Source organism: Anas platyrhynchos, chromosome 15, assembly GCF_047663525.1.
Source record: "Anas platyrhynchos isolate ZD024472 breed Pekin duck chromosome 15, IASCAAS_PekinDuck_T2T, whole genome shotgun sequence".
NCBI classification, from domain to species: Eukaryota; Metazoa; Chordata; class Aves; order Anseriformes; family Anatidae; genus Anas; species Anas platyrhynchos.
The window spans coordinates 6,837,251-6,861,047 of record NC_092601.1 but is presented as its reverse complement, the minus strand read 5'-3'; the positions used below and the strand labels follow the sequence as shown (position 1 = coordinate 6,861,047).

The 23,797-nt window shown below is 37.0% G+C and overlaps 1 protein-coding gene and 1 long non-coding RNA gene across 2 annotated transcripts in view; one reads left to right on the top strand and one right to left on the bottom strand.

Annotated features, from left to right (window-relative positions):
- Positions 1-23,256, bottom strand: part of IFT140 (intraflagellar transport 140) — a 69,831-nt gene extending 46,575 nt beyond the window's left edge. Inside the window, exons 1-16 of the mRNA XM_038186737.2 lie at positions 23,110-23,256; positions 21,809-22,030; positions 18,485-18,606; positions 17,624-17,766; positions 14,837-15,012; positions 13,003-13,094; positions 11,709-11,815; positions 10,765-10,913; positions 7,919-8,122; positions 7,491-7,563; positions 7,286-7,377; positions 6,326-6,453; positions 4,777-4,894; positions 4,202-4,329; positions 1,182-1,329; positions 823-954 (exon numbers count right to left, since the gene is read on the bottom strand). Coding sequence (XP_038042665.2) covers positions 823-954; positions 1,182-1,329; positions 4,202-4,329; positions 4,777-4,894; positions 6,326-6,453; positions 7,286-7,377; positions 7,491-7,563; positions 7,919-8,122; positions 10,765-10,913; positions 11,709-11,815; positions 13,003-13,094; positions 14,837-15,012; positions 17,624-17,766; positions 18,485-18,606; positions 21,809-22,030; positions 23,110-23,256 — 2,181 coding nt within the window. The remainder of the gene's footprint in view (positions 1-822; positions 955-1,181; positions 1,330-4,201; positions 4,330-4,776; positions 4,895-6,325; positions 6,454-7,285; positions 7,378-7,490; positions 7,564-7,918; positions 8,123-10,764; positions 10,914-11,708; positions 11,816-13,002; positions 13,095-14,836; positions 15,013-17,623; positions 17,767-18,484; positions 18,607-21,808; positions 22,031-23,109) is intronic.
- LOC106014732 (uncharacterized) lies at positions 20,327-23,368 on the top strand. The gene is made up of 5 exons (XR_003500788.3): positions 20,327-20,644; positions 21,756-21,826; positions 21,934-22,132; positions 22,277-22,370; positions 23,123-23,368. It is a non-coding gene; the product is annotated as an uncharacterized lncRNA (long non-coding RNA).
- The last annotated feature ends 429 nt before the right edge of the window (positions 23,369-23,797 follow it).

Genomic DNA, 23,797 nt, shown 5'->3' with positions numbered 1-23,797 from the left:
CTTCTCCTAAATGATATAAAATTAGATTTACATGATTACATTGTTCTGTTATTCAGAGGACTAGAAGTCTCATTAAGTTCCTAAAGATTTCACAAAAACAAATGCCTCAGTACAATAAACAGATTGTTAGGTCTCCCCCACCTACAGGTAGGCTGCAGTACAAATCTTCATCTTAACAGGCACTAAGAAACCCATGTCAGACCGTAAGCAGAAAACCAATCTGCAGGTAATAGGCTTTATTTTCTCTAGTACAGATAGTATTATTTAAGATACAATCAATTTTGAATTCATAGTCAAGTTTCTAAGAAGTTAGAGCATGCACTCCTAGTATTTGTAGCAAGTAGGCATTCAGTGACAGGGCAAGATGAGTTCTCCCTCTGGTGTTCTGTGGGGATTAAGCTCAGTTTCAAAAGGAAGCAGGCTGCTTCTGCTGAAGCTAGTAGGAAGTGTCCCCTCTTACGGCATACATAAGTCTGACACATGCCTCAACTATAAAAGGAATGGTGACTACATAGAGATTTTTTTTTTTTCTTTTTTTTTTTCCTCTTCAAAAACAGGTCTTTAGTTGCACTCCCTGGTAACTATTCCTGCACCTGTACATCACACCCAATTTGCAATACTCAGGAAGAGCCAATCCACTGTAACTTCCACAATGCTGTCAAATACATCCACATTAGAATTAACTTCATGTCACTGCTACATTTTATGCAGCAACTGCCATTGGATTTATTTAACCCAGACTCAGTTTGGTTACACTTGAACCCTAAGCAATGACAAGTTTGAAGTTATGGGAAGGGAAAGAATTGTGAAAGATTTCCTCACCTTTTTTGCAAAGTAATAATGTGGCACCTCAATACCCAGAAGAACTTGGTACAATGAAGGCAATGGGAAGCTGTCTTGAAGCAAAAGGCCATGTTCTTCACTACTGAAGAATGACATAATCCAGACATCCATCTGGAAAAGGAAGTAAAGAATTGTTTTTCTGGTGCACTATCTTTCTTTCATTTTGATTTTCTTTTCCATATTCATTTGGTAGAACCTTCTCTTGAAAGTAACGTCACACATTCACACACATGGTAACATATACAACTACTTCTACAGGTTAACAAATTACCAATCATTTACTACTCAGATAGGAAGAATAACATGTACAGTGAGGAAAATAATCAAAAAGACCCTACCGTGCTCTCAGTCTGGTTTTTGTTCTGGTTTGGGGATTGTAGGCCTGGTTCAAGAATTGCTTCACATACAAAAAGTCTTGGTTCACTGTTGTCCCAGAAATGGCGAACAGGGATGTGACTCTGCAAGTCTGGATACTCCACAACAGACCTACCAAAACCAACAAGAAATACAGAAATGGAGACAGAATAATTCCAGTCCATTCAGTGTATAAGCTTCAGATGAGGACTAACCAAGGGATAACCTTCAAATGATTATCAGTTATCTTGACTGCTAGCTCTGTGTTGCAACATTAACTATATGCATCTTCCCAACTTCCAAGGAGTCTGTATACACTAATGCCATGTTCAGTTTATTCAGCATAAGTCTACTATGACTATAGGACATAAATCATTTCAGGAAAAAAGCTGATACTGTCACAAATGCAAACAGGCACTCAAAATATGCTTTCACTGAGATCACATGTCCTACAGCAGCATTTGAACACACTTTAACTACTTAAACTTTAACTACTGCTACTACCAACTACTGTAGCATTGAGACTACCTCAGCTCTATTTTCTTGCAGGTTTTTACGATCTGCCCCAAGGTGGTTGTTGATACCCAGCCAGTTAAAGACAGCTTGAGTACACTGCTACGCATTTGGTTAAGCAGTAAAGTTTCTAGTCCATGTGCTTCATATTCAAATACAGCTAAGTAGTAGTGGCGGTGGTGGTCTAAGAGATTACAACTAGCAAACTGATGAAAATGATGGGGGGGAAAAATAGTTTATATTCTCAGGCAACAGATCTCTCTGAACTGGGAGTTCAAAGAGAGCTAGATACAGTGATCTATGTTTTCAACGCTCAACTTCCCAATGCTGAGGGAAACTGAAGTTGCAATTGAACATGACCTGCAGCTGAGGACCTCAGTCTTTAGATATGCCACTGTTCATTCCCTTTTCTCAGCACTGCACTTGAAATTAATATTGTGTTCTTAAAAGAATTCAGAGACATTACAAAATAGCGGAATAAGCACAAGGACAACGCCAGCAACTTTATGAAAGCTGCCCTCTGCAGTTCAAGAAATATCTTACTGCCTCCTTCAGGCATTTAAATATTACTTAGGGCAGGCCATGTGAAGAATGTAGACATACAGAATCTGACTATTTTAGCAATAGCTTAGGATTAGTCTGAAAAACGTTTATAAACAGGTGTCAAATCTTAAAGACTTTTTTTTCTTTGCTGTCAACTCTGAAGGGTGGAATTTGGGGTGTGTTTGAAGGGGATGGAGTAGAGATGGAAGGCAAATTAAGAATCATTAGGAAGTATACATATGTAGTGTCCTTCCCATGACATTTAAATCAAAATAAATTGCTCTCGAATTGAAAAACAGTATGATTTGGGAGTGTTTAGATTCTGCCTCAGGAGGACAGAGAAGGGAAAGACGTTTACCTGATTATTCTTTGATGAGTTTACTCATTTTAATTTCAAGATTCTCTAAAATGAAGCACAGATAAACAGACTCATGCTGACACTTACCCTAGCCTTTAAGCATCACTCAAATAGTAATACTAGTTTGTAGTGGCCTCTGTTGGGCTACACAGGATACTACACTCGAAAACAACTTTCTCATTACTCTTATTACATTGTTTGCTTGACCAAGATGTAAGACCCCAAATTTGCACTGTCCATAGTTACTAAGGAGCTGGGTATTTTTCTGTTTTGCAATGCTGAAAATAACAACTTTATATTTTTTCCCCCTGTAATATCTACACAGCTGTTGAAAAAATGAAATCACCTCCTCTTCTAAGGTTGTTATTTCTTAAGAAAAATACAGTAGGGAAAATTTTTGTAAAACCAGATAAATTCATACTAATATCCCACTGTACTTCCACGAGAAATCCTAGTTCACTGCATTTTTCTGCCTTGCTACTAGGATTACTAATACATTGTGGTGGTTTCACACAGGTAGGTAGCTCAACCCCACCAAACCACTCTCACTCCTCCTCCTCAAAAGGAGGAGGAAAAGAATAGGATGAAAAAAGTTCATGGGTTGAGATAAAGACAGGGAGATTGCTCAACAATTACTGTCATGGGCAAAACAGACCCAGCGTAAGGGAGATTAATATAATTTATTGTCTACTGATAATAGACTAGAGCAGTGAGAGCTAAAAGCAAACTAAAAACACTTCTCCCGCATACAGCCTCTTCCACCTTCTCCCCATGAGTGGAACAGGTAAAGAGGCAACAGGGGCTGCAGTCAGACAAGAACACTTCACCATCCGTCACTCCTTCATGGTCGCTCTTCCACAACTTCCCCTGCTACCAAAAACTTGCCACGTAAACCTAATACTTGTATTCACCGCAGAGCAGCTTATATAAAATGAAAACTGTGGGTTCTAAAAAGATGTTTCATGGAAGTTTTTATCCATATAAAACATTCTGTCTTGAAATTTAAATATATACATTTTTATATTTTATTATTTTTCTTTTTACCTCAGGAGGAACTCCAGAATGTCTTTTTTTTTTACAGTTCCTATCCCATAAGCTTGTCATGGAAGAGAAAGTCTCCAATATTTAACAAAATTATTCTAAGACCAGGACCCTGATTCCAGTCATATACCTCCACACATATTCCCCAGAGACCTCTTGAGCCAGATACGGCTTCCACACAGTTATCTCACTGCATTATTCTTTGCTGAATACCTCCATGAACCCTTTCTTCAGCATTTATAATTTCCTTTGGTAAAGAAGTTCCTTAGCATAGTTTCTGAAGAACCGCCACCACCTCCTGATTATTTTAAGCTTGCTTTCCATACTTTCATTTAACACTCCCTAGTTCACATATTGGAAGAGAAAGAGATGCAGTATTGGTTAGTACACAATATATCAGTTTTAGTTGAATCTTTAGAAAAAAAAAATAATTGGTATAAATTCCTACACAGACAGAGGAATACCAATAGCAAGATGTTGCTCATTTTCATATGACAGATTCCTATCTTAAAGCCTCGGGTAATATTTTTCAAAATAAAAGCTTCTTACCTGTCAATACGTTGTCCAGAAGAAAGCTTCTCTCTACCATTCCCCTGTTCATCCTTGAAATTAAAGACTGTAACTTTGTCCACTTCAACATCATAGAAACAGATCTTGGAATCAATGCTCCCATTTGCCTGAGAATGGGAAAAAAGTTGCTGAAGGACACAGGTAAAAAGCAAAAAGTTCAGACGGTATGCTCATCTAATTCAATTCATGCTCTTAACAGTTTCAAGTACTTGCAATCTCAAAAGAACAGTCAAAAGAAGTATCATAACATTTCTTGCTGTTTCTCTATTCTAGCGAGTTTGCCTTTGATTTCTTTGAAATGCTATAAAACAGTTTTTCAACTGAGCTACTAAAAAACTGGGCTGTTCGCCTCACCAAATATACAAAACCTTAACAGAGCTTAATTTTAGTGTTTGTTACATGCAACCTTTCAAGACCAACAATATCGTTTATAGAAAATACAGGTTTGTTTCTGTGAAGTTAAAGTGTCGTCAGTAATCATCTTGAACTGTACCAGTCTATTAACTGATCTGATGGTCAGGCCCTAGGGTGGTATGTGAAGAGTTTCACCTCACCTTGCTAACGAGGATGCTGACTTTGTTGCCGTTAGCATTGCACTTGACAGATGCAATGCTTCCAAGGCCAGGAAACAGCTCAGAGAAGTTCTTGCTATTGCAGTGCACTTTTGCCTCTCTGTGGAAAGGAATAAGTTTAAGTTGTATGGTAGCAATAAAGCAACAGTAGTTATCAGCCAAAATATTTTCAAATTACAGGTAAGAAAAAAGACCTCAAAAAAATTTTATTTCTTCCTTACAAGACTTTTGACCCAAACTCTAGCTTCCTCTCCTGTTGTGACCTGCCTTTCTTTCAGAAATTAATGAAACACTCATTCCTCAATGAATCACCAAGAATAATCTTCAGTGCTCCAACAGGACTCCAAAGAGAGGGCTATAAACCAAAAACATCCTACCAGAATTTTAATTCAGAGGACTGCTTTTTCCTATGTAAGTTGAACAGTACTGTAATGCTGAAAATAGCTCATCACAGAAGTTCTGTGAATGGGAAAGATGAACTCTGGAAAAAGAGTAATGTCACTGGGGAACAGGGATGGCATTTATACCATACCAGTGACTTTCCATCTGCACACAATTTACAAAGGACTATCATTTCAGAAGAATCTCACCAGTGCTATAGATACAACCCCAGCAATTATTCAGCAAAGAGGACAAATGTCATGAATCTAAAGAATGTGACAGAAAAAAGCGACATTAATTTAGACCCATAATAGGTTCCCATGTAGGAAAATCTTTGATTCTGTAAAAATAACATTCTCGGATTACATGCTTGGACCCATCGTTTGTTCTGTCAGCTCTGTTAACTTTAAAATTTAGGTGTGATATATTGTCATAATTTAAAAAGGGGTATTATCATTACTAGCCATGAAAATTTAACAAAGCACGGAGGAGTTCAGCTAGCTGCTTTCACTATCAATCATCACAACCAATCCAATACTTGTGCTAACAACAACCTGCCCAAATACATTACCTTCAAATTGTGTTCTGTGGTATGTAGACAACCTCAGTTTAGCAGTCCTCTGGTCACAGTATGTAAGAGAATTTGTTTTACTCTTAATGTTTTTCAAAGTCATATTTGTCATTAACAAGTACATTTTTGATTTGGACGTTTTGTCATCTTTTACGTGCCATAGCAGTTTGTTAGAAGGGCACCACAGTGTAACCAGAACAAATGTAAGTAAATCTCTCACTTTTTCCTTTATTTCAACTTTTCTGAGATAAAGATCATCTTCAATTTATTAGAAGAAGCATGTAACATCCTTGTCTAGATCTTCCTTAAGTTCTCCACCTACATTCCAATACATACAAACAAACCTAACAATACCCTAAGTCACTGTTACAGTACTCAGCCCGTGATTTGTCTAACAATTCTCTGTCTCTTCACTTACTTCAGGAATATGCCATCAGTTCATGCAGGCTACACTGTATTGTCTTGAGATTCAAAGAGGTAATCACTTTTCAGTACATCAAAACCAGCTAAAGATTTCACCCCTCCCCACAGAAAATGTCCTCAAGTATGAGCAGATTGTTTTTAAAGGCTAATTAATACCTGCGAGAGAGATCAAAGATTTTGAAGTGAGCCAAATCAGTTCCCACAGCCAAGAAGTTTCCACAGACATCCAAGAGGCACGGATTTCCCTCTGCTTCAGAGAACACCAAAAGCTGCTTAACTGTTCCCTAAGAAGAAAGGTGTAACACTAGGTTTGTACATTCAGAGTTTAATATTTTCTTACTAAGCTAATTGCTAAACTTCTATGTTAGATGAATCACTATCAACAAAATGAGAGAAAATGCACTTGGCACACACACCCCTCACAAAACTCACAAAAGATCTCCAAAACCACAATCTGCTTCAGGTAGAAAACTGGATATATAGCCTCCAAAAAAGCTAAAACTTATAGAAATACTTGTGCAAAAATGGCCTCTTTGATAATACAACTTTTTTCAACTAAGAGGGATGCATGAATACAGCTCCCTGAAGGTCCACTAATATACATCTGGAAAAACATTGTATCAGTCCTCATTCTGATAAAACCTCCCTTTCTTAAATAAAATTATGTATCATAGAACTGTAATAACTACATTTCTCTTTTTGGTTCTCATGACAAGCAGAGGCTACAAAACTTACACAGAAGACTCCACAGGAATATACAGAATGTGCACAGGGTATATTTTTCCTCTTAAAACATTTAATATTATAAATTTCCCATCAGTAATATATATTCATATGCATGCAATTTATATCCTCATAAGCATTCTGGTCCCTACATAATTCTGTTTTTTATCATAAATACTTACTAGGATTAGCTACAGTGCAGTAGTGTTTAAACATAATAGACTAAAGAATACAACATGTAAAACTTACAGCTAAAATCCTCAACACGTTTTTCCCATGACAAATTTAGAGTCAGTATGTTTACAGAACTTCCACTTATTTTTTAAGCTGTGACACCAGTCTTTGAAAAACAGTACGACGTATTTGTTGTTCCATGTGTTCATCAGCCCTTACCTGCCAGGTACGGACTTGGACCCGATATGGCTCAACCGTGTACAGATTTTCTCCATGCACTGACAGAACTGGAGAGTCACAAAGAAAAGAGCCTGGAAGAGAAATCACAAGGAAACCATCATTACAATAATCGTGGGTGAGCTTTTTTTTTTTTTTTAAGAAAGAAAAGAAAAAGAAAGGAATTTTGACTTAAACGAATCACTACCTGCACTCCTTAAGGTATCTTCTGAACACTCAAAGACAGTAACTTGCTTCCCATTCCAAAATACTACAGCATCCTAAAAACAATCAAAACCCAAAACATAAACATTTTTATTCTGGACTCATACTGTAATTTATGCAGTAACAGAGTAAGACCTTCCACGCAGTTGCCATCTTTTACTAATTCATCCATGTATTGGATTGAAAGGCCTTTAGTAACCCAAAAAAGAGATGTCAGCATCCAGAGTACTACTGAATCATTGTGCTACCTGAAAACCAGCTCCACCACAGAATGATTGCTATTGTCATAAGAATACTTCCATTACACGATAAAATGGAATATTAAAGAATTATATTAAGGACTTGGAAAGTTTGGTCTTTATACACCTAGCTAGGCAAAGACCTGAGAAAATGAATGAGAAGACCAACAACCTTAGTAGCAAAGACTCCATTAACAGTCATATCAACATGAAGACTGTGTGTGGTTCCTGTGCTGAAGAAGGTCACGTTAAACAGGCTGGGAGACACTTGTACAGCAGCCACTTGCTGATTAAAATGACACGACATGGCCTGCTCACTGAGGATCACCACAGAGCTGATGCTGTTCACTGCTAGAAGATTTTTTCGAGAGCCCCACTGCACGAGAGCAAGAAAACAAAAACAAAAACAAAAGATGGTATAACATCTTATTTGTATGGATATATATGTACACACATATACACATGCACACAAATATGGAATTCCAACTACAGCCAATTACAGATGAAAGCTATTATGCTAGTTACCCAGCTACTTACGCTCCCTTAGTTTAAGCGGAGGAGCTATTTTTTACATTAAAACCACTTTTTCCTTAAGATAGTTTTGTACCACCTCACATTTACACTCATGAGTGAATCACTTATTTAAAAGGCTTAATCACGCTTTGATCTGTAAAAGCAAGTTGCATGCATAGTATCTTATTTGATTACCTTATTCATTTCTGCAGTTTTTATATCCCTCTCAGTCAATGTTGTACAAACTCCTTACCAAACGCTGCTAAATCACATGCATAAAGGGGTCCAAAAGAACACAGGGATTCTTCAAGGAGAAGGGGGGTAAGTGTTCTAGCTTTGTAATTGAATTTTTATATAGGTTATCCTTCCCTTTTTCTTTTAGGATTCAAAAATAGCACTTGCGCAGAGGAGTGCTAAACCTGGAGATACCTTTGAAAATTTGACAGAACAGTAAGATCTGCTTCTGAGACAGCAAGGACAGTTTTTAACATGCAGCTGATGAATTCTTTCTATAGTGAAGAGAAATGCTCCCATTTTCATCCTGTCTTTACGTATTCCCAGTCAAACAAGCATGTCCAGCATTGTTCATGTTTATTCCTATCAAAGGATGATTCTTTTCAAAAAAGCATTGTGGCAACCAGTGTACTACTAAAGAACTCTTCCATAAGATTTAGTCAGAGATGATCCGTTTATAGTCTGGACCCTATAACCACACACGGGGCAGGGGTTGGTGCTTTTCTGAACTCAAACATAATGCTCCTTGATAAGCAAGGTACATAGTTCATGGCACAGGTTTGACACAGGAGTTGCCTTTGTTGCTGGGCCCGGGAGGACACAGAAGGGAGGGATGAGGGGTGTTCCTTTGCTGCTAGATGGCTGTTTTGTTGGCTTTTTTTTTAAAAAAAAAGAGACCATTGATGCATACATACTACCATGGGCTAAATTAATTATGAAGTTTCTAATAACTATAGAAAATCCCTTTCAAGACCAACTCTGTTGTTGTATAGCAGCAGATATGCTCTATAAAATTTAGTGCCAAGTCTCAAAGGTCTCTGCTTCCTTCAAAGTTATTTGAAGTTTCGTATTAATTTCCTGATTTTCAAAGATTTTTTATTCACTGGTATAGACATTGATGTTTCTGTGACTGTCTTTCCAACAATATTGATTTTAATAGTTGTATTTGGAAGTTATTTCATTTATTCAAGAGCACGATCTGAAAAATAAAACTGATTTGCATGGTTTGTTTATATTTAGTTACTGTTAACTAGAATATTATGCTGCACAACAGACAAGTTGCAAGGATTATAAATATACATATATAGTTTTCATAATTAAAGATTACTTGATTATGAGATAAAATGTGGGGACTGTTGATAACTGTTTGGCAATGGTTTTGTTTATGCTAACAAATGTTGGGAAGAAGGTGCTATTTCTGGACGGCACTTTATATCCTGTTACTTAGAAAACACATAATGGTCAAGCTGACAAAAAACTACGTCTCTTACCCCCATTCTAATTATTAGCAGACACATGATATATTAATGGCACAAACCATTTCCCATCTCCTGGGCCTGAAGTATCTGTTACTGAAGCATCTTAGCTTGGGATTTTGACCTAAATATTACTTATGTGTTAATTTTTTAAGTAGGACTGATACAGTCCCTCACTACACATCCTACCTAGCGCAAGCAAATGCCATTGCTTTTAAAGTACTTATGTCTTTATGTGAAAAAAAGTCTTTCACAGTCTTATGTGAAAACTGTTTCTCTTGAAAGGCACCAGATATTTTATTTTTCTTTCTATTCTATTACGTATATATATTCTATTTGGTATTTCTTTTTTCTCTATTTTCTTTCTTGCTATTTTAATAAATTTATGTAAATTTTGGATATTAGGAAGAAGTTCTCCACTGAAAGGGTGGTTGGGCACTGGAATAGGTTCTCTGGGAATTGGTCATGGCACCAAGCCTGACAGAGTTCAAGATGAGCTAGGACAATGCTCTCAGACATATCGTTTAATTTTTAGGTAGTCATCCTGTATGGAGCCAGTAGTTGGACTCGATGATCCTGTGGGTCCCTTCCAAGTTGGGATATTCTATGGTGCTTTAATATTTGACATTCCTGATAATCTATCTTTTTCTGAAAATAATTTCAGGGTGCTGAATCCAAAGAGTTCATCAGCAAGACTTATAAAGGAGAGATGTTTGGATTTAAGTATGCTGTGACTGCTTGTTCTCCCAGGCAGAGAGATCTATTTACATTTCAGCGCATAATGCTGCTGAGCATTTCAACCCTGTCTGTAACACAATAGCTACAAAGAGGTAACACTTCTGCCTATTTCAGTTTTGAAAATTGCTTTATTCAAGGGTTGTCCTCCTTTAGAACACTCATTTCTTGCTGGCACATGTCTGTAGGATAACAATCATACTCATCTATTCCACAGACAAGATATATTCAAGTAAGGTTTGTGAAGTCCTAATAGAACACAGACTCTTTCCTGTGTTACCTTTATCTGAGTGATATTTCCTTCAAGTTCTGTAGGTGCTTGGAGCTTCCACTTCTCCTTGTTCTCCAAAGCCTGGGTGCTCTGACTGGATCCTGATGCCTTCCTCCACATAGCTATTCTCCCTTTGTTAGTACCAGCTGCTAGGAGACCTGCCATTCACAGGCATTTTAGATATTTCATACCTTTCCAAGCTTCAGAAAAACACAAACATTATACAAAGCAGTAGGAAGCCTCACTCTGGTTCTGAGATATTGAGAAGCCTTGTTCTAAAATAGTTCATTTCTTTGCCTTTCTGCACACCAGCATTCTGGCCCTGTACTGGAGAACCTTTCTGGAGAAAGGATAGAAGTTTCATTTGAAAACCAATGCCTATTTTCTAAGCCATAAGATGAAGTTATCTTTTAAATGTATCAGACACTGATTTCATTTTAACCATTTAAATATCAAATCAAATATCTGCTTTTGTAGTATAGATAGGCAAGGCACCATGAAAAGCAATTCTAGTAGACCCTAGCTGTGCCTACATTAGCAAACAAGGCAACAGTTAGGAGTTAGGAGCTCCGTAGAGAAACCAACTGTAAGGACTTGACGTCCACACTGTACATGTTTAGTGAGTTCTGCTTTTCACTAGCTCTAATGTATGCTTGTAGCCTTCCCATAACATGTTGGAGTGCATTATATATACTCCAGGAATATATCTACTAGTTCGCTATCAAAGGAAATCTGGATGGTGTGCTTGGAGACAAAGTGTGCTGAGTACAAATGATCTCATTGTTCCTTCAAAAGGGCACTCCTGAGCTAGACTAAAACACTTCTACTTAATGTGCTATTACTGAAACACCTAGTAACAAGAAAATTATACTAAAACGAATAAAGGGCACTGAAGACTAACAATTTGGCAAGGTTTAGGATCTAGCAAACAGAGCTGTCATATTATTTCTCACCTTTGGCACTGCAGTAGGAAACACAGTTAATACACTCTCCTGCCTCAAATCCAAATTGCACATCTAGGGATAGCACATAATTCTCACCTCGGTCCAAATCCCAGAACCTAAGACACACAAAAGAAGAGTTAACAATGTTTTTCCTTCCAAGTGTCTTGCTAAACAGTCAATAGGATGCTGTACATGGCATTAATTTGCTACTTCCTGATTCTATGATTCCATAATGCCCCAATCATTTAATTCCTAAAATGAAATTGTTAGCAGATGCCTCTGGAATGTGAATTTCTTAATCTCCTTTCTTTTCCTTTGTCTTTTTAGTCCACAGGATATTTTGTAATGTTCTGTGACGGAGTCAGAAGCAAATCCAGTCTTAAGAAAAAAAGAAAGGAAGTGAGGCATTGCTGCTACCTTCTTCTACCCAGCTTAATTCATTAATTCTAAGGATATTCTATCTCAAGCAGTAGCCCTTTGGATTCCAGGTGTACTTTCTAGAACTAAACATTGTCAAATATCTTCCTGCTTAACACTTGGTTGTTATAACATTCTCACAAGATTACCAGATGATTTTGACTGACAGTAGCAGATTGTCCGATAGTAGGGAGACTCAAACAAGTGAAATACTGATGTTAATGGAATAGCCTCCTTTGTCTCCTCACCCCACAAATTTTGACAAAATATGTAGAGTAAGTCAGAAGAAAGACAGAGAAAAAATACATAGTACTTTAAAAAGATGCAAAACAAAACAAACAAAAAAACAAAACACAGAACTATGAAAGATTATAACTGCAACACAGCAAAGTGATGTATTTAGTTTAAAGAATTAGAGACAGAAATAACCAGAATACCTGCATTATATTGCAGTAATAGAGAAATCCTGATAAGCAAGCATTTTTCTCCTGTTGTTATGACTGTCATAAGAATCAAAAGATAAAGATAGAAAGAACAGCAAAGTGGCTTTTTCAAGAAAAAAATAATATATGTTTTCAAAAAGAAATACAAAAAGGCATTCAGAAAATAAAAAGTCTGGGGAGTACTGGCTGATAAAATAAAACTACCTTGAGAAAGGAAAATATACACATGTAGTTCTCAAGGAAACGTGCTTTTCAGTTAATTATTTGTATTTTGTGAAAGAAGATGAGAAATTTTTGAAGTTTTTGTTTTGTTTTTACACATTACCAGTTAAAACAAAAAAGACAATACCACTTCAGAAAAAACTTTAGTGCACTGCAGACAATAAACTGTTTATTTAGCCATTCTCATGGCAGAAAAAACAGCTTTAAAACAGGATTCTTACCTGACTACTGTCTCACCTATTGCTGTAACAATAAGGCTATGGTCTATTAAAATGATGTCTGCAGAATGAGCTATCTTCCCACTCAACTTCACCTGTAAACCAAAAATAAACACATGAAATGTAGGATCAACACACTGAAAGACACTAAGCATCTGAATTGCCTAGTATGTCCACAAAGTTAAAATGTAAAACCAGATCTGTCAGACGGTTCAGAAAGGGGAGTTCCTCTCACCGATCACCATTAAACCTATCAAATACATGATGCATATAAATTTGGTAAAAGAAATTTTGTAGACAGGTAATGGTTAATGGCTCTGTGTTCAGTTGGCTGATGACAAGTGGTGTGACTCAGTGGTCTGTTCTAGGACCAGTGCTGTTTAATATCTTTATCAACGACATAGACAAGGGGATTGAGTGCATCCTCAGCAAGTTTGCAGATGACACCAAGCTGAGTGGTGCAGCTGGTACACCAGAAGGGAGGGATGGCATCCAAAGGGACCTGGACAGGCTGGAGAAGTGGGCCCATGTGAACCTAATGAGGTTCAACAAGGCCAAGCGCAAGGTGCTGCACCTGGGTGGGGGCAATCCCAGACATGAGTGCAGACTGGGACAAGAACTCCCTGAGAGCAGCCCTGCAGAAAAGGACCTAGGGGTTCTGGTGGACGAAACGTTCAACATGAGCCAGCAGTGCGTGCCTGCAGCCCAGAAGGTGCAGCCCAGGACGAAGTTCATCAGAGGAGCATGAGTAGGTCAAGGTGCCCCTCTACTCTGCCCTTGTGAGTACTACGTCCAGGTCTGGAGCATCCAACACCGCAAGGATGTTGATCTGTTAGAGCATGGTCCAGAAGAGGGCCATGAAGACGTTCAAGGAGCTGGAGTACCTGTCCTATGAAGAAAGGCTGAGAGCTGGGGATGTTCAGCCTGGAGAAGAGAAGGTTGCGGGGAGACCTTACCGCAACCTTTCAGTACCTAACTGGGACTTATAAAAAAGATGGAGAGCGATTCTTTGCTTAGGCAGATAATGACAGGACAAGTGGGAATGGTTTTGAACTGAAAGAGGGGCGATTTATGTTCGATGTTAGGAGGAAATTCTTCACTCAGAGGGTGGTGAGGCACTGGAACAGGTTGCCCAGAGCAGCTGTGGGTGCCCCATCCCTGGAGGTGTTCAAGGCCAGGCTGGAGGGGGTCTTGGCCAACCTGATCTAGTGGTGGCATCCCTTCCTAAGGGATTGACCCAAACCATTCTATGAGTGATCTCCCCGTCCTTTTCTCAACCTTTGAGCTCTTTTAATCATATTTTCCCTTTCCCTTATAGAAGGGGAGGAGAGTGGTTGTGGTGGAGCTCAGCTGCCCACCTGACTAAAAACACCACAGTCCTTTCTGGCACCCAACATGGGGCATGAGGAATTTGTGATAAGGATGATAGTTGAGAGCAGAAATGGGCAAATCATGGATTGGATGTTGTTTACAAATGTAGTTGTCCACAAAACATTTTAATATTTAATTGTACTGGAATTACAGATAGATTTTATAAGTATCAACTTTTAATTCTTCTCTAATTCACTAAGACAAGTTAAATAAGGAGCAAAGAGATTAATATAGGGTCAAAATAGAAAAAGAAAAAAAAAAAAACAAACACAAAATAAAGGTGAAAATCATCTTTCCAAGTTCAATAACACGACTCTATTTCACTTTTATATGAGCGTATATTTGCTCATCAAGGTAATATCTGAAAAACAAAAAAGCTGGTTTATTTGTGACTAAGGGAAATAATAATAAAAAATTCTCAAAAAAGATTCACTATTGTAACTTTAACTTGTAGTCTGACTCTTACCTTCATGAGCTCCTCTGCTTCTCCCTCAGGAGTAATTTTATGCAAGGACAACAGCAGGTTTTCTGTTATGACAAGTAATACATCTCCTTTCTCCATGAACAGAAGTTTTTGCACCAGACTGTCTGCTGACAATACATGGCTTGTCTTTCCTTTCTCATTCACACAATGCACAGAACCTATAGTATATATAAACAAGTTGCACAGCTCTTAGGTAACAGCACTTGTAGCCACAAAAATATTTTTTTTATTTTCTGCTTTAATATAATATCCTTCAAGTGCTAAGAGTAAAATAACCACCATCCTCACCTCCTTGTTTGTCTCAATTATGATAGCTGACAAGAGCAACAAATAGAAATTATTCTCTTTTACTCATCTAGAAAATCCAGATGCAATTCATTTAAATAGCATCATTGAAATATTTTGAGGCTAAATTGAAATATTTTGAAGCATAGGCATGCAGGTATGTGAAGGCTCCCCATTAACAACTTGTGAAAGCTAAGAATTAGTACAATTCACACTGAAGTGTAGATTGAAGAAGCTCATGGATATAAACTTCTTCATTGTTTAGCAACACCCTACACACACGCAATAAATGCAGCTCTTCTACGTGAATTTCACAAGTAATTATGCATACCAGAGACATAATAAAAAAGCAAATAAGATTGTGTCTAAGAACACTGACAACATAACGTGTATCATCTGGTTAAACTGCAATATTGCATAAATCTTACATAGGTCTATGCAGTGAGAAATCCTATAATTAGTAGTTTGCAAATTATATTAATGAAATCACCAAACAAAAGAGGTCACCAAAATTTAACAGATCCAACGCACTTCACACAACTTCTTGGCAATTCATGGTCTTATTTAAATGTAGCATTTCAATTCGGTGCAAATTATAAAGCTCTAAGAAATATATATATATATATATTTATATATAAAAAGCTGAAATAGAAAACATATGTGTAAGAGTGACCACTAAGGACCTACACCAAAATATTGTACCTAAGAGGTAATATGATGTTCCTTTAATAAAAAGAATGTTTTAATTTACAGAACTCTTGCAAACACATTATCACCCTCTATATACCAACTACATTACCTACATTAAATATATATATTTCCGAACTCCTCTCCCACCTGGTCCCATACGGTTTCATTTTCTCCCAGGTAAAAATGAATCCTTTTTTCAGATAAGCATCTCATGTAACATACTACCTGAATTTCACACACACACACCTGTTTGTTTGTTTGTTTGTTTTGTTTTGGGTAAATACAGAGATTAGCATTTTGGAATCAATAATGTATCTAGACTAGTACTCGAAACTCGGGATATATTTGATATTTTTTGACAAGCTCAATTGTTTATTTTAAAAGATGCTCTATTGTCCTTAGTCAAGTCTCTTCTGAGATTTAAAAATATACAATAGCAATGTTTAAAGCATTAAAAACAATTTGAAGGCAGTAATTTTAATTAATTTTTATTAAATAAGTTTATGATGAAAACCACAATAGTAGTAATAATTTAGAAATCCCATTTAAACCCTATGAAAATGTTAACAGATTTTGAAGTTATGACCGATCTCTGCCTAAAATAAGAACTAGGTCCAAAATACTTCTGCATTATTATCCTCTGCAGTAGGAAAGCTCAAAAGAAACCACCAGTATCATCTGACAGAAAAATAAAGTTTAAACAGGAGGCCTGAAAAACACAAAAATGTTGAGGACTCCCACTTTCAGGACACTGAGTCTGTCTCTAGAAGGAGATGTGTACCAATACATGCTCACTTTCAAAGCACCTGGTAACAGCCACACAGCTATGCAAAGATTTCCACTTTTGACACTTGTCTAACAAGAGTCCTGTATCCCATTTTTATTTGAATAGTTCCTATCTACTGAAGAGGTTTACAACTCACAAATCAAATCAGAGCTCACTGCTCTGCAAGAAAAATACACAGCTAGACAATGTCACTCCTACAATCATACTGGTGTTAATTATGTCATTTATGACATTTGACTGTCATAATGAATGTAAACATTGAATCATGCTGTAATTGATCTGTGGAACTAGCATAACTTAGATAGATTTTTGGAGTAGTTAGCACTTGAATGGAGAGGATTACGTACTCAAATCACCTACCAGAAAATACTCATTACACTGCCTGTTTCACATTCTGGCTCTTGTCCAAAGAGTTACACAGGTTAGGAAAAGGCATCATAAGAACAACGGGGGTAGGAAGAAAATTAGCTGGTAACAAACTAGCACCCAGAAGAATAAAAGCAGGAGGAAGAAAGAATATTAGGAAGAAACCTAAAAAAAACAGCAGCAGGTAAAGACATTTTGCCATCTTTATACAGAAACATCATACCAAAGCACAGGGAGAAAAAAAGTAAACACAAACATTTTTAAAATGTATGTTCTAGTAGCATTCGACTATTTCCAGGGGAAAAAAAAAAAAAAGAAACATAATAAAGGCATTTCTCATTTTTGTATAACTTGCTGACAGCTTATCATTTTACTTGCATTTGAGTGTTACACTTTTCTTACACTCACGCCTTTGGGAACTTGACTAATCCAACACCTATAGTGTTCTTTTTAGAGAGGACTCACCCTGAAGACATTAACATTCTCAGCATTTTATTAAATTCTTCTTATCAAATATTCTTCAACATCTATGAATACCCTATCCTGTTGTATATAAGAAAACAGGGTTATCTTGCACTGAACAGTTTTGAAGCATTAAGTAGACAAATTTTCATCAGTCTGGAAAAGCATTTTGCTCTTACCATCCGTCAATGTGACAAAGAAAGACAGTCCTTCCTGGAGTCCCATTTTCAGTGGTGCTCCTGTTCCAGCTTTTCTCCAGTTAAACATATCTAAGGCTTTCTCATCACCACTCACAGCTGCTTTTGCCAGCTGTACAAAATCCCTGGAAACAACCAGAGATGTTTCATTTCCAATTGCTTACATAACAGAGTACTTTCCATCCTAAAGAACTTGAATTTATAATTCATAAGACACATTGTAAAGAGAGAAGATGTTTTACATACTGGTTGGAAACCAACAAGCCCCCAAATAAACAAGATTTTAATAATAGTATTCACTTGTATTTCTTCACCTCTTTTTCCTCCCTATGACTACTATTACTTTTTTACAGAGAGACAAAGAAATGTCCCAGATAAAGAAGATTCATTTTTGGGGGGGTTATTGGTTTGTGGTGCGTTTTGTTGTTGGTGTGTGCTGTTTATTTTTCTGTTTTATACTAGAACTGATTCTTATTTCTTGATTGGAGAGAAAAGACATAATATGTAAGAGCTCAATTGTTCTTGCCAATAATTTCATGGATAATTGTTTTCAGTGTGCTTTCTGCTTTTCACAGTCAGCAACACTGCCACTTAGAACTAAAGAAAGAAGAATCAGCAGCAACAAAGAAAAAGGTATTGACAAAATGAAGATTTGTTGCTGCATACAGAACACAAATAGCCTCCATAGCAACTAGAGGAGAGAAGAACTTGGAACCAGAGGACAATTAGGAAGATAATTTTCTACTTTTATTATTATTTTCTAATTGTCTATAAATAGGTTTTTCTTTCTCTGGAACAAGAGAAGGACCTAGTCTACCAGTGCTCTGACAGGGGCACACTTACTCGCCAGGAGGTGGTGGTCGAAAGATGCAGTGAGACAGACGTTTTCCATACTCGTGTTTCAGCACGGGCGTACCTTGCACTCGACCTCTTTGGTCCATTCTCCATAGAACCAAGACACCATGCTGGAAAAAAGACAACAGTTAATTCATTATACCTTGCACATAGATGAGAATCCAGATTCTTTCCTACTCAGTGCACATTGCATTATCAATGCAGAATATTTTAGTGATGGAGCAATACCTTTCTTTTAAAGGACACATATAATTACTCCAATTTAAAATTAAGCAACAATGAATAAAAATGATTTTTAAAATTACAATATGTGCTTATTTAAAATCACGTTACCTAAAAATACTTGTTGATCACATCCATCCCTAGTAAAATAACCCTGCAAAACAATGTTCCTCTGCAGGTATGCATATGCAGGTATTTTCTTAGGTAGCTCCCTTTACACTCTTTTCTTGCAAACAGCCTGGTTGCTAAAGGAATAAGTATTGAGCCACAGGACAGTAATGCTTAAGATAAGCAGGGAGTTTTCCCTTTCTTTCACAGAGTGGGCACCTGAGTACAATGAGAATTCATTGTTTTTAGTAAAAAAAAAAAAAAAAGAAAACTTAGAAGAATCATAAATAATGAAGAAATGAATACTAGTTGGCCAATAAATTCAATAAGAGTCAATAAAAGTTAATTCTGGAAAATAATTGTGCCCATTCTTTCAGCCTAATTTTAAAAATACCTTGAACAACAATGCCTGTAGCACTTCTCAAGGAAAGTATTACATAGTCTTTTTTTTTTTTTTTCTGACACCCTAATTGTCCCTTACCTTAGCTCCATTTGCCCAACATTTACATGCGTACCTCATTCAAAACAAAACTTCAGTCTTACAAATCTCAGGATTGTTCCTGTGTATTCTGAGAAGTTATATTCTTAAGCTTTACTTAGCTATCAATTTTACATAAAGATTAGGAATACATATTCACTTTGCTTTTTCTATTCAAATACTCACAATTTCTAAAAAATACGTATTTGCAGCATAGATAAGAACTAACTACTATCACATAGTCTCAATTGGTGATTTTTCCTGCAAGCAAGAACACAAGCACACACCAAAGTACCGGCACTGTGCAAGCCTTGGAGCCTGGCATGGGTTTTGGAGACAGCCAGCATTTTGCAGTGCCCGCTCAGAACACTCATCAACCTCAAAGGCCAGTGACCATAAGGAATGGAGAAGGCAGACATGCAAAAAGAGATGCACGACGTATCAATCAACAATCCCAACAGGTTGACTGATGCCACAGCTTCACAGCTGGAATTTAAAGATTATTATTTATTTTTGTTATTCTGTTCGTACTTAGGCAACCAAACTGCAGTTGGAGTCCCTCTGCATATTACCTGAAGAACCAACAATTTGCACTACAAAGTTCAACATCATCTTGTTTCATTAAGCAGACAACAATAGAAGCGGTATTATAATTTGCTTTATTTTTCTTTGTTTTTAAAAGATATGTGCCCTTCTACAAGTGGAATACTAGTAGCAGTAGCACAATGTAAGCACTTTAACTTTACAGTCCTAACTAGAACCCACACAAGATGCAGCTGAGGCCTTCCAAGGTAATGTTTCCATCTTTTTTCCCCTGCCATGAATGGAAGTTCTACCTTCTTGTCAGAATTAAGATAATATCCATACCACCATACTGCTATCCTTCACGTGAAGGATTTTAAAACTATATTTAAAGACTATTGGGAAGGATGTAGGAGACAAAGTGTGTGCACAGACCACACACTGAGTATAACATACACCAAGTAGAATGACAGTGAGCATGCAACAGGATAAGCTGGCCTGCACAATACAGTTTTTAGCAGAAACAATCTTGACACTAGCCACAGGATGCAGAAACAGCTGGGCACCCTGCCTAATAAGCCTTGGCTCTTCACAAAGCTGATTAGCTCAAGCTGGCTGCTAAACAGCTGCAGGTTTTTAAGGACCCACATTTCATTGGCCAGGGATACCATAGAGAACCTTAACTGTGCTCAACTGTGTTTATTGAATTCCAGTAGAGGCTGAAAGCTAGTTTTTGCTGTACTGAACTTCACTGAGTTCAAACATCATGCTGCTCTACCATTGAGGTTGGTTGTTCCAGTGACAGCTATTTAATCTAGGTAAAAGTGAAGAGCATTCATGTCAACACATGCAGATCTTGCTTTGTCATCTTAAGATGCTTACTTGAAACCTCTGCTTACTCTAGTTTGATTAATACTCAGAGTAGCACTTAGGATGAGCTTATAAAATTTTTAATTAAACTTGCCTATAAGAGTGGCTACGTCTGTTTTGGGAAGACTTACTGTAATCTTACACCAAAAATCAATTTGAAAAGTCTGTTCATAAGTGTAGGGTTAATGTAAAGTGCAGTTACGTTAATATTATCTCTATATATAGCCTCAGTTACACTATTTGTTATCTTTTGTCTGGGCAACACTGTCTCCTTTCTATTTCAGAGTATAAATGCAATTTAACTCTTAGTTTTCAATTTCTGTAAGTGCAACAGGATTTTCAATAGTGATTTAAAATTGCATTTTCCTCTGACTCATAGATAAAAATTATAAAAATTAAAAAATATAAATTAATTGAGAAGCTCAAGCTTATCAGAAAGAATATAAAAAAGCACTTTTCCATTTGCTGATTCAAGAACTGACAAAACCAAGAGTACTTAAACTTGAATATTAGGTATTCCATTGCTTAGTTCTCATTTCACCATATAAAGGGTAGCCAGCTTATCAAGAAATAAAGACTGACGTTTCAAGCATTTCTAAAACATTTTCCATGCACTAAGTTCAACTCATTTTTAGGGTATTGTTATAACAAAATAGACTTCATTAATGTAAAACGTTTGTACAATTCTTGTAGGTGAGTGCACTCACTAAGTCCAGACTATGTTGTATCTGGACTTCTTGGATTCTTGACTTCTGGGTTTTATGCTTGAGTGCCGCAAAATTCCTGCATATACTGATGCAAATAATTCAGATTGCCTATGCCTCAAATATTCAATTCATCAAATAGCCTTAAACTTTAACCTACTACCCAGGACATAGTGAGATTAGAGATACTTATTTAAAGGTGAATTGAAAGATCTGCAAAAAAGTTAAAACACTAAAATTGGGTTTTATTCCCCATCAATTTTAATTTGTATCTAAAGCAAAGAAATTTATCCACCTACCCCTGCAAATATTCCTTCCCCTAGTAATCCATTCCATAATCTTTTTTCCATCACAGGGCTTGCAACACTGTTCCACATCAAATGCACATTTGATACTTCAACTGCTTACCCTGTCACCAGACACAAGGTGGGTACCATTTGTACTCCAGTTTAGGACTGTAATTTTGGTGTTATGAGTTGGTGGCACAGCATGGTGCTCCTTGTCTTGTTTGTTAAGTATTGTAACTTCTCCAGTCTCCCAGCCTGCTGCAAGAATCGGCCTGGAAGGGTGCCAGGAAAGTGATGTGACCTGAAAGCTTTTCTCAACATGTGCATCAGACACATGTTCTCCCTGCAAATGGAAATAAAGTACAGGCTCAGTACAAAGATGAAGCTAAACTTTCAGATTTGATCTTTTCCTGTGATAAAGGACTGATATGTAACAGAACATCTGGTAAGACATATGAAGTGGCTACACAAAGTATTTATGGATATTTTGTGTGCATAAAAATGTGCTACGACATGCAGTACACCCATTTGAAAATAGGCTGTGAAAACACAGTGGTATTAAGTGATTGCCTCTCTCTGCTTTTCAAAGCTATTCCTCAACCCAGCGTGCATGAAGAGCTCTCACTGAATATCAAACTCTTATTCCTGTGTGAATGATAAGAAGGCTTCAATTACATTTCAGGGTAAAAAAACAAAACAAAAAAACTTTTAAAAAGAATAAAGGACTTAATTTAGAACATGGAATAATCTAAACAGTTCTTTTAAAGGCAGGCTTTCCTTTGTGCATAGTTTGCTGTATTATTTCAGGCAAATCATTTAACCTCCTCATGTATTTATTTTTCTGTTTGTAAAATTTGGATGACAATTCTTAATAATGCTCTTTGAAAATTACATATTTAATAGACTACTTATTAACAGAGTTAAATGTTTCCAGTACATCTGCTGCTAGATAGATTATACTACCATTTCCCTAAGTAGCACAGATACTTTTTTCCCCTGGAAATGATGCACGCTGAAGTGCTACACAAGCCTCTTGTGTAAAGATTATCAGAGTAGGCAGAGCAAATACCTGTCTACAGGCATAAACCATGTTAGTGAACAACACACTCAGATGGAACAAGTTGGGTCTAGCAAATCAGTTCAGGCTCAAGATGGAAGAATGATTTTTTTATTCAGACTTCTTAGTACATTTCATTCACTTAAAGTTTTTTTTTAGAAAAAAAAAGCATGAAGGGTTTTTTATAAAACATGTGTAATCTCATAGCTGATGAATCTGACATTTTCAAAATAGCACGGACAATAATTAAAACATAGAGATAGGGATTAAAGGAGCATAACTAAACCTGCAAATATAATACAAAATTGAAGTTTCAAAACAGCAGAATGTTATTAAGCCCAAAAGCAAAGTTGCTGATTACTCACCTGTTCCAGATAGATATCCACACAGCCCCCAGATGCTGTGCTGATGGAAGCAACTGCCAAGAGTGGATGGATTGAGTGCCACGTTATATGAGACGGGGAGGCAACTGACTCAGGAGCACCTACTCGGTGATCCACGTACACAGCCATCAGGAGCTATCACAGACTGCAAACCTGCATAAGGAAAAGAAGGGGTTGTAACAGGTCACAGAATGCTAAAAGTTGTTAATAAAAGAAGCTACCACACCACCTTCTTAATGTGCTCTATATAGAACACAGAAAAGGCTAAAAAGTTAAAAAATGCTGAGGAGTACTGGGCCTTGTAGCCATAGATCCACAACGTGCACAGACTAGCACCTGGTCTCTCAGTGGCTTATACTGCTTTACTTCAGAGGACTCTGAAGTAACTCGGAGTGTACCAAAAAAGGTATTTCTGGTACTTCATATCCGAAGATGTCAATGTACAGAGTGATCTCAGGTTGTGAAGCCTCATACCTGAGCTTTTTTCAAAGTAAGCTTTAACAGTTGTCACCATTTCAGAGCTTGTACTGTTGAAATTACTGGACAGATTAGTTTAACTCATTCAAGACCACAAAACCTGTCTGTATCTGAATGAAAATAATAAATGATGATTTTTCAAGAAAAAGAACCTGAAAGCAATGCTCTTTTTAGAGTTCTTTCTCAGAAATGG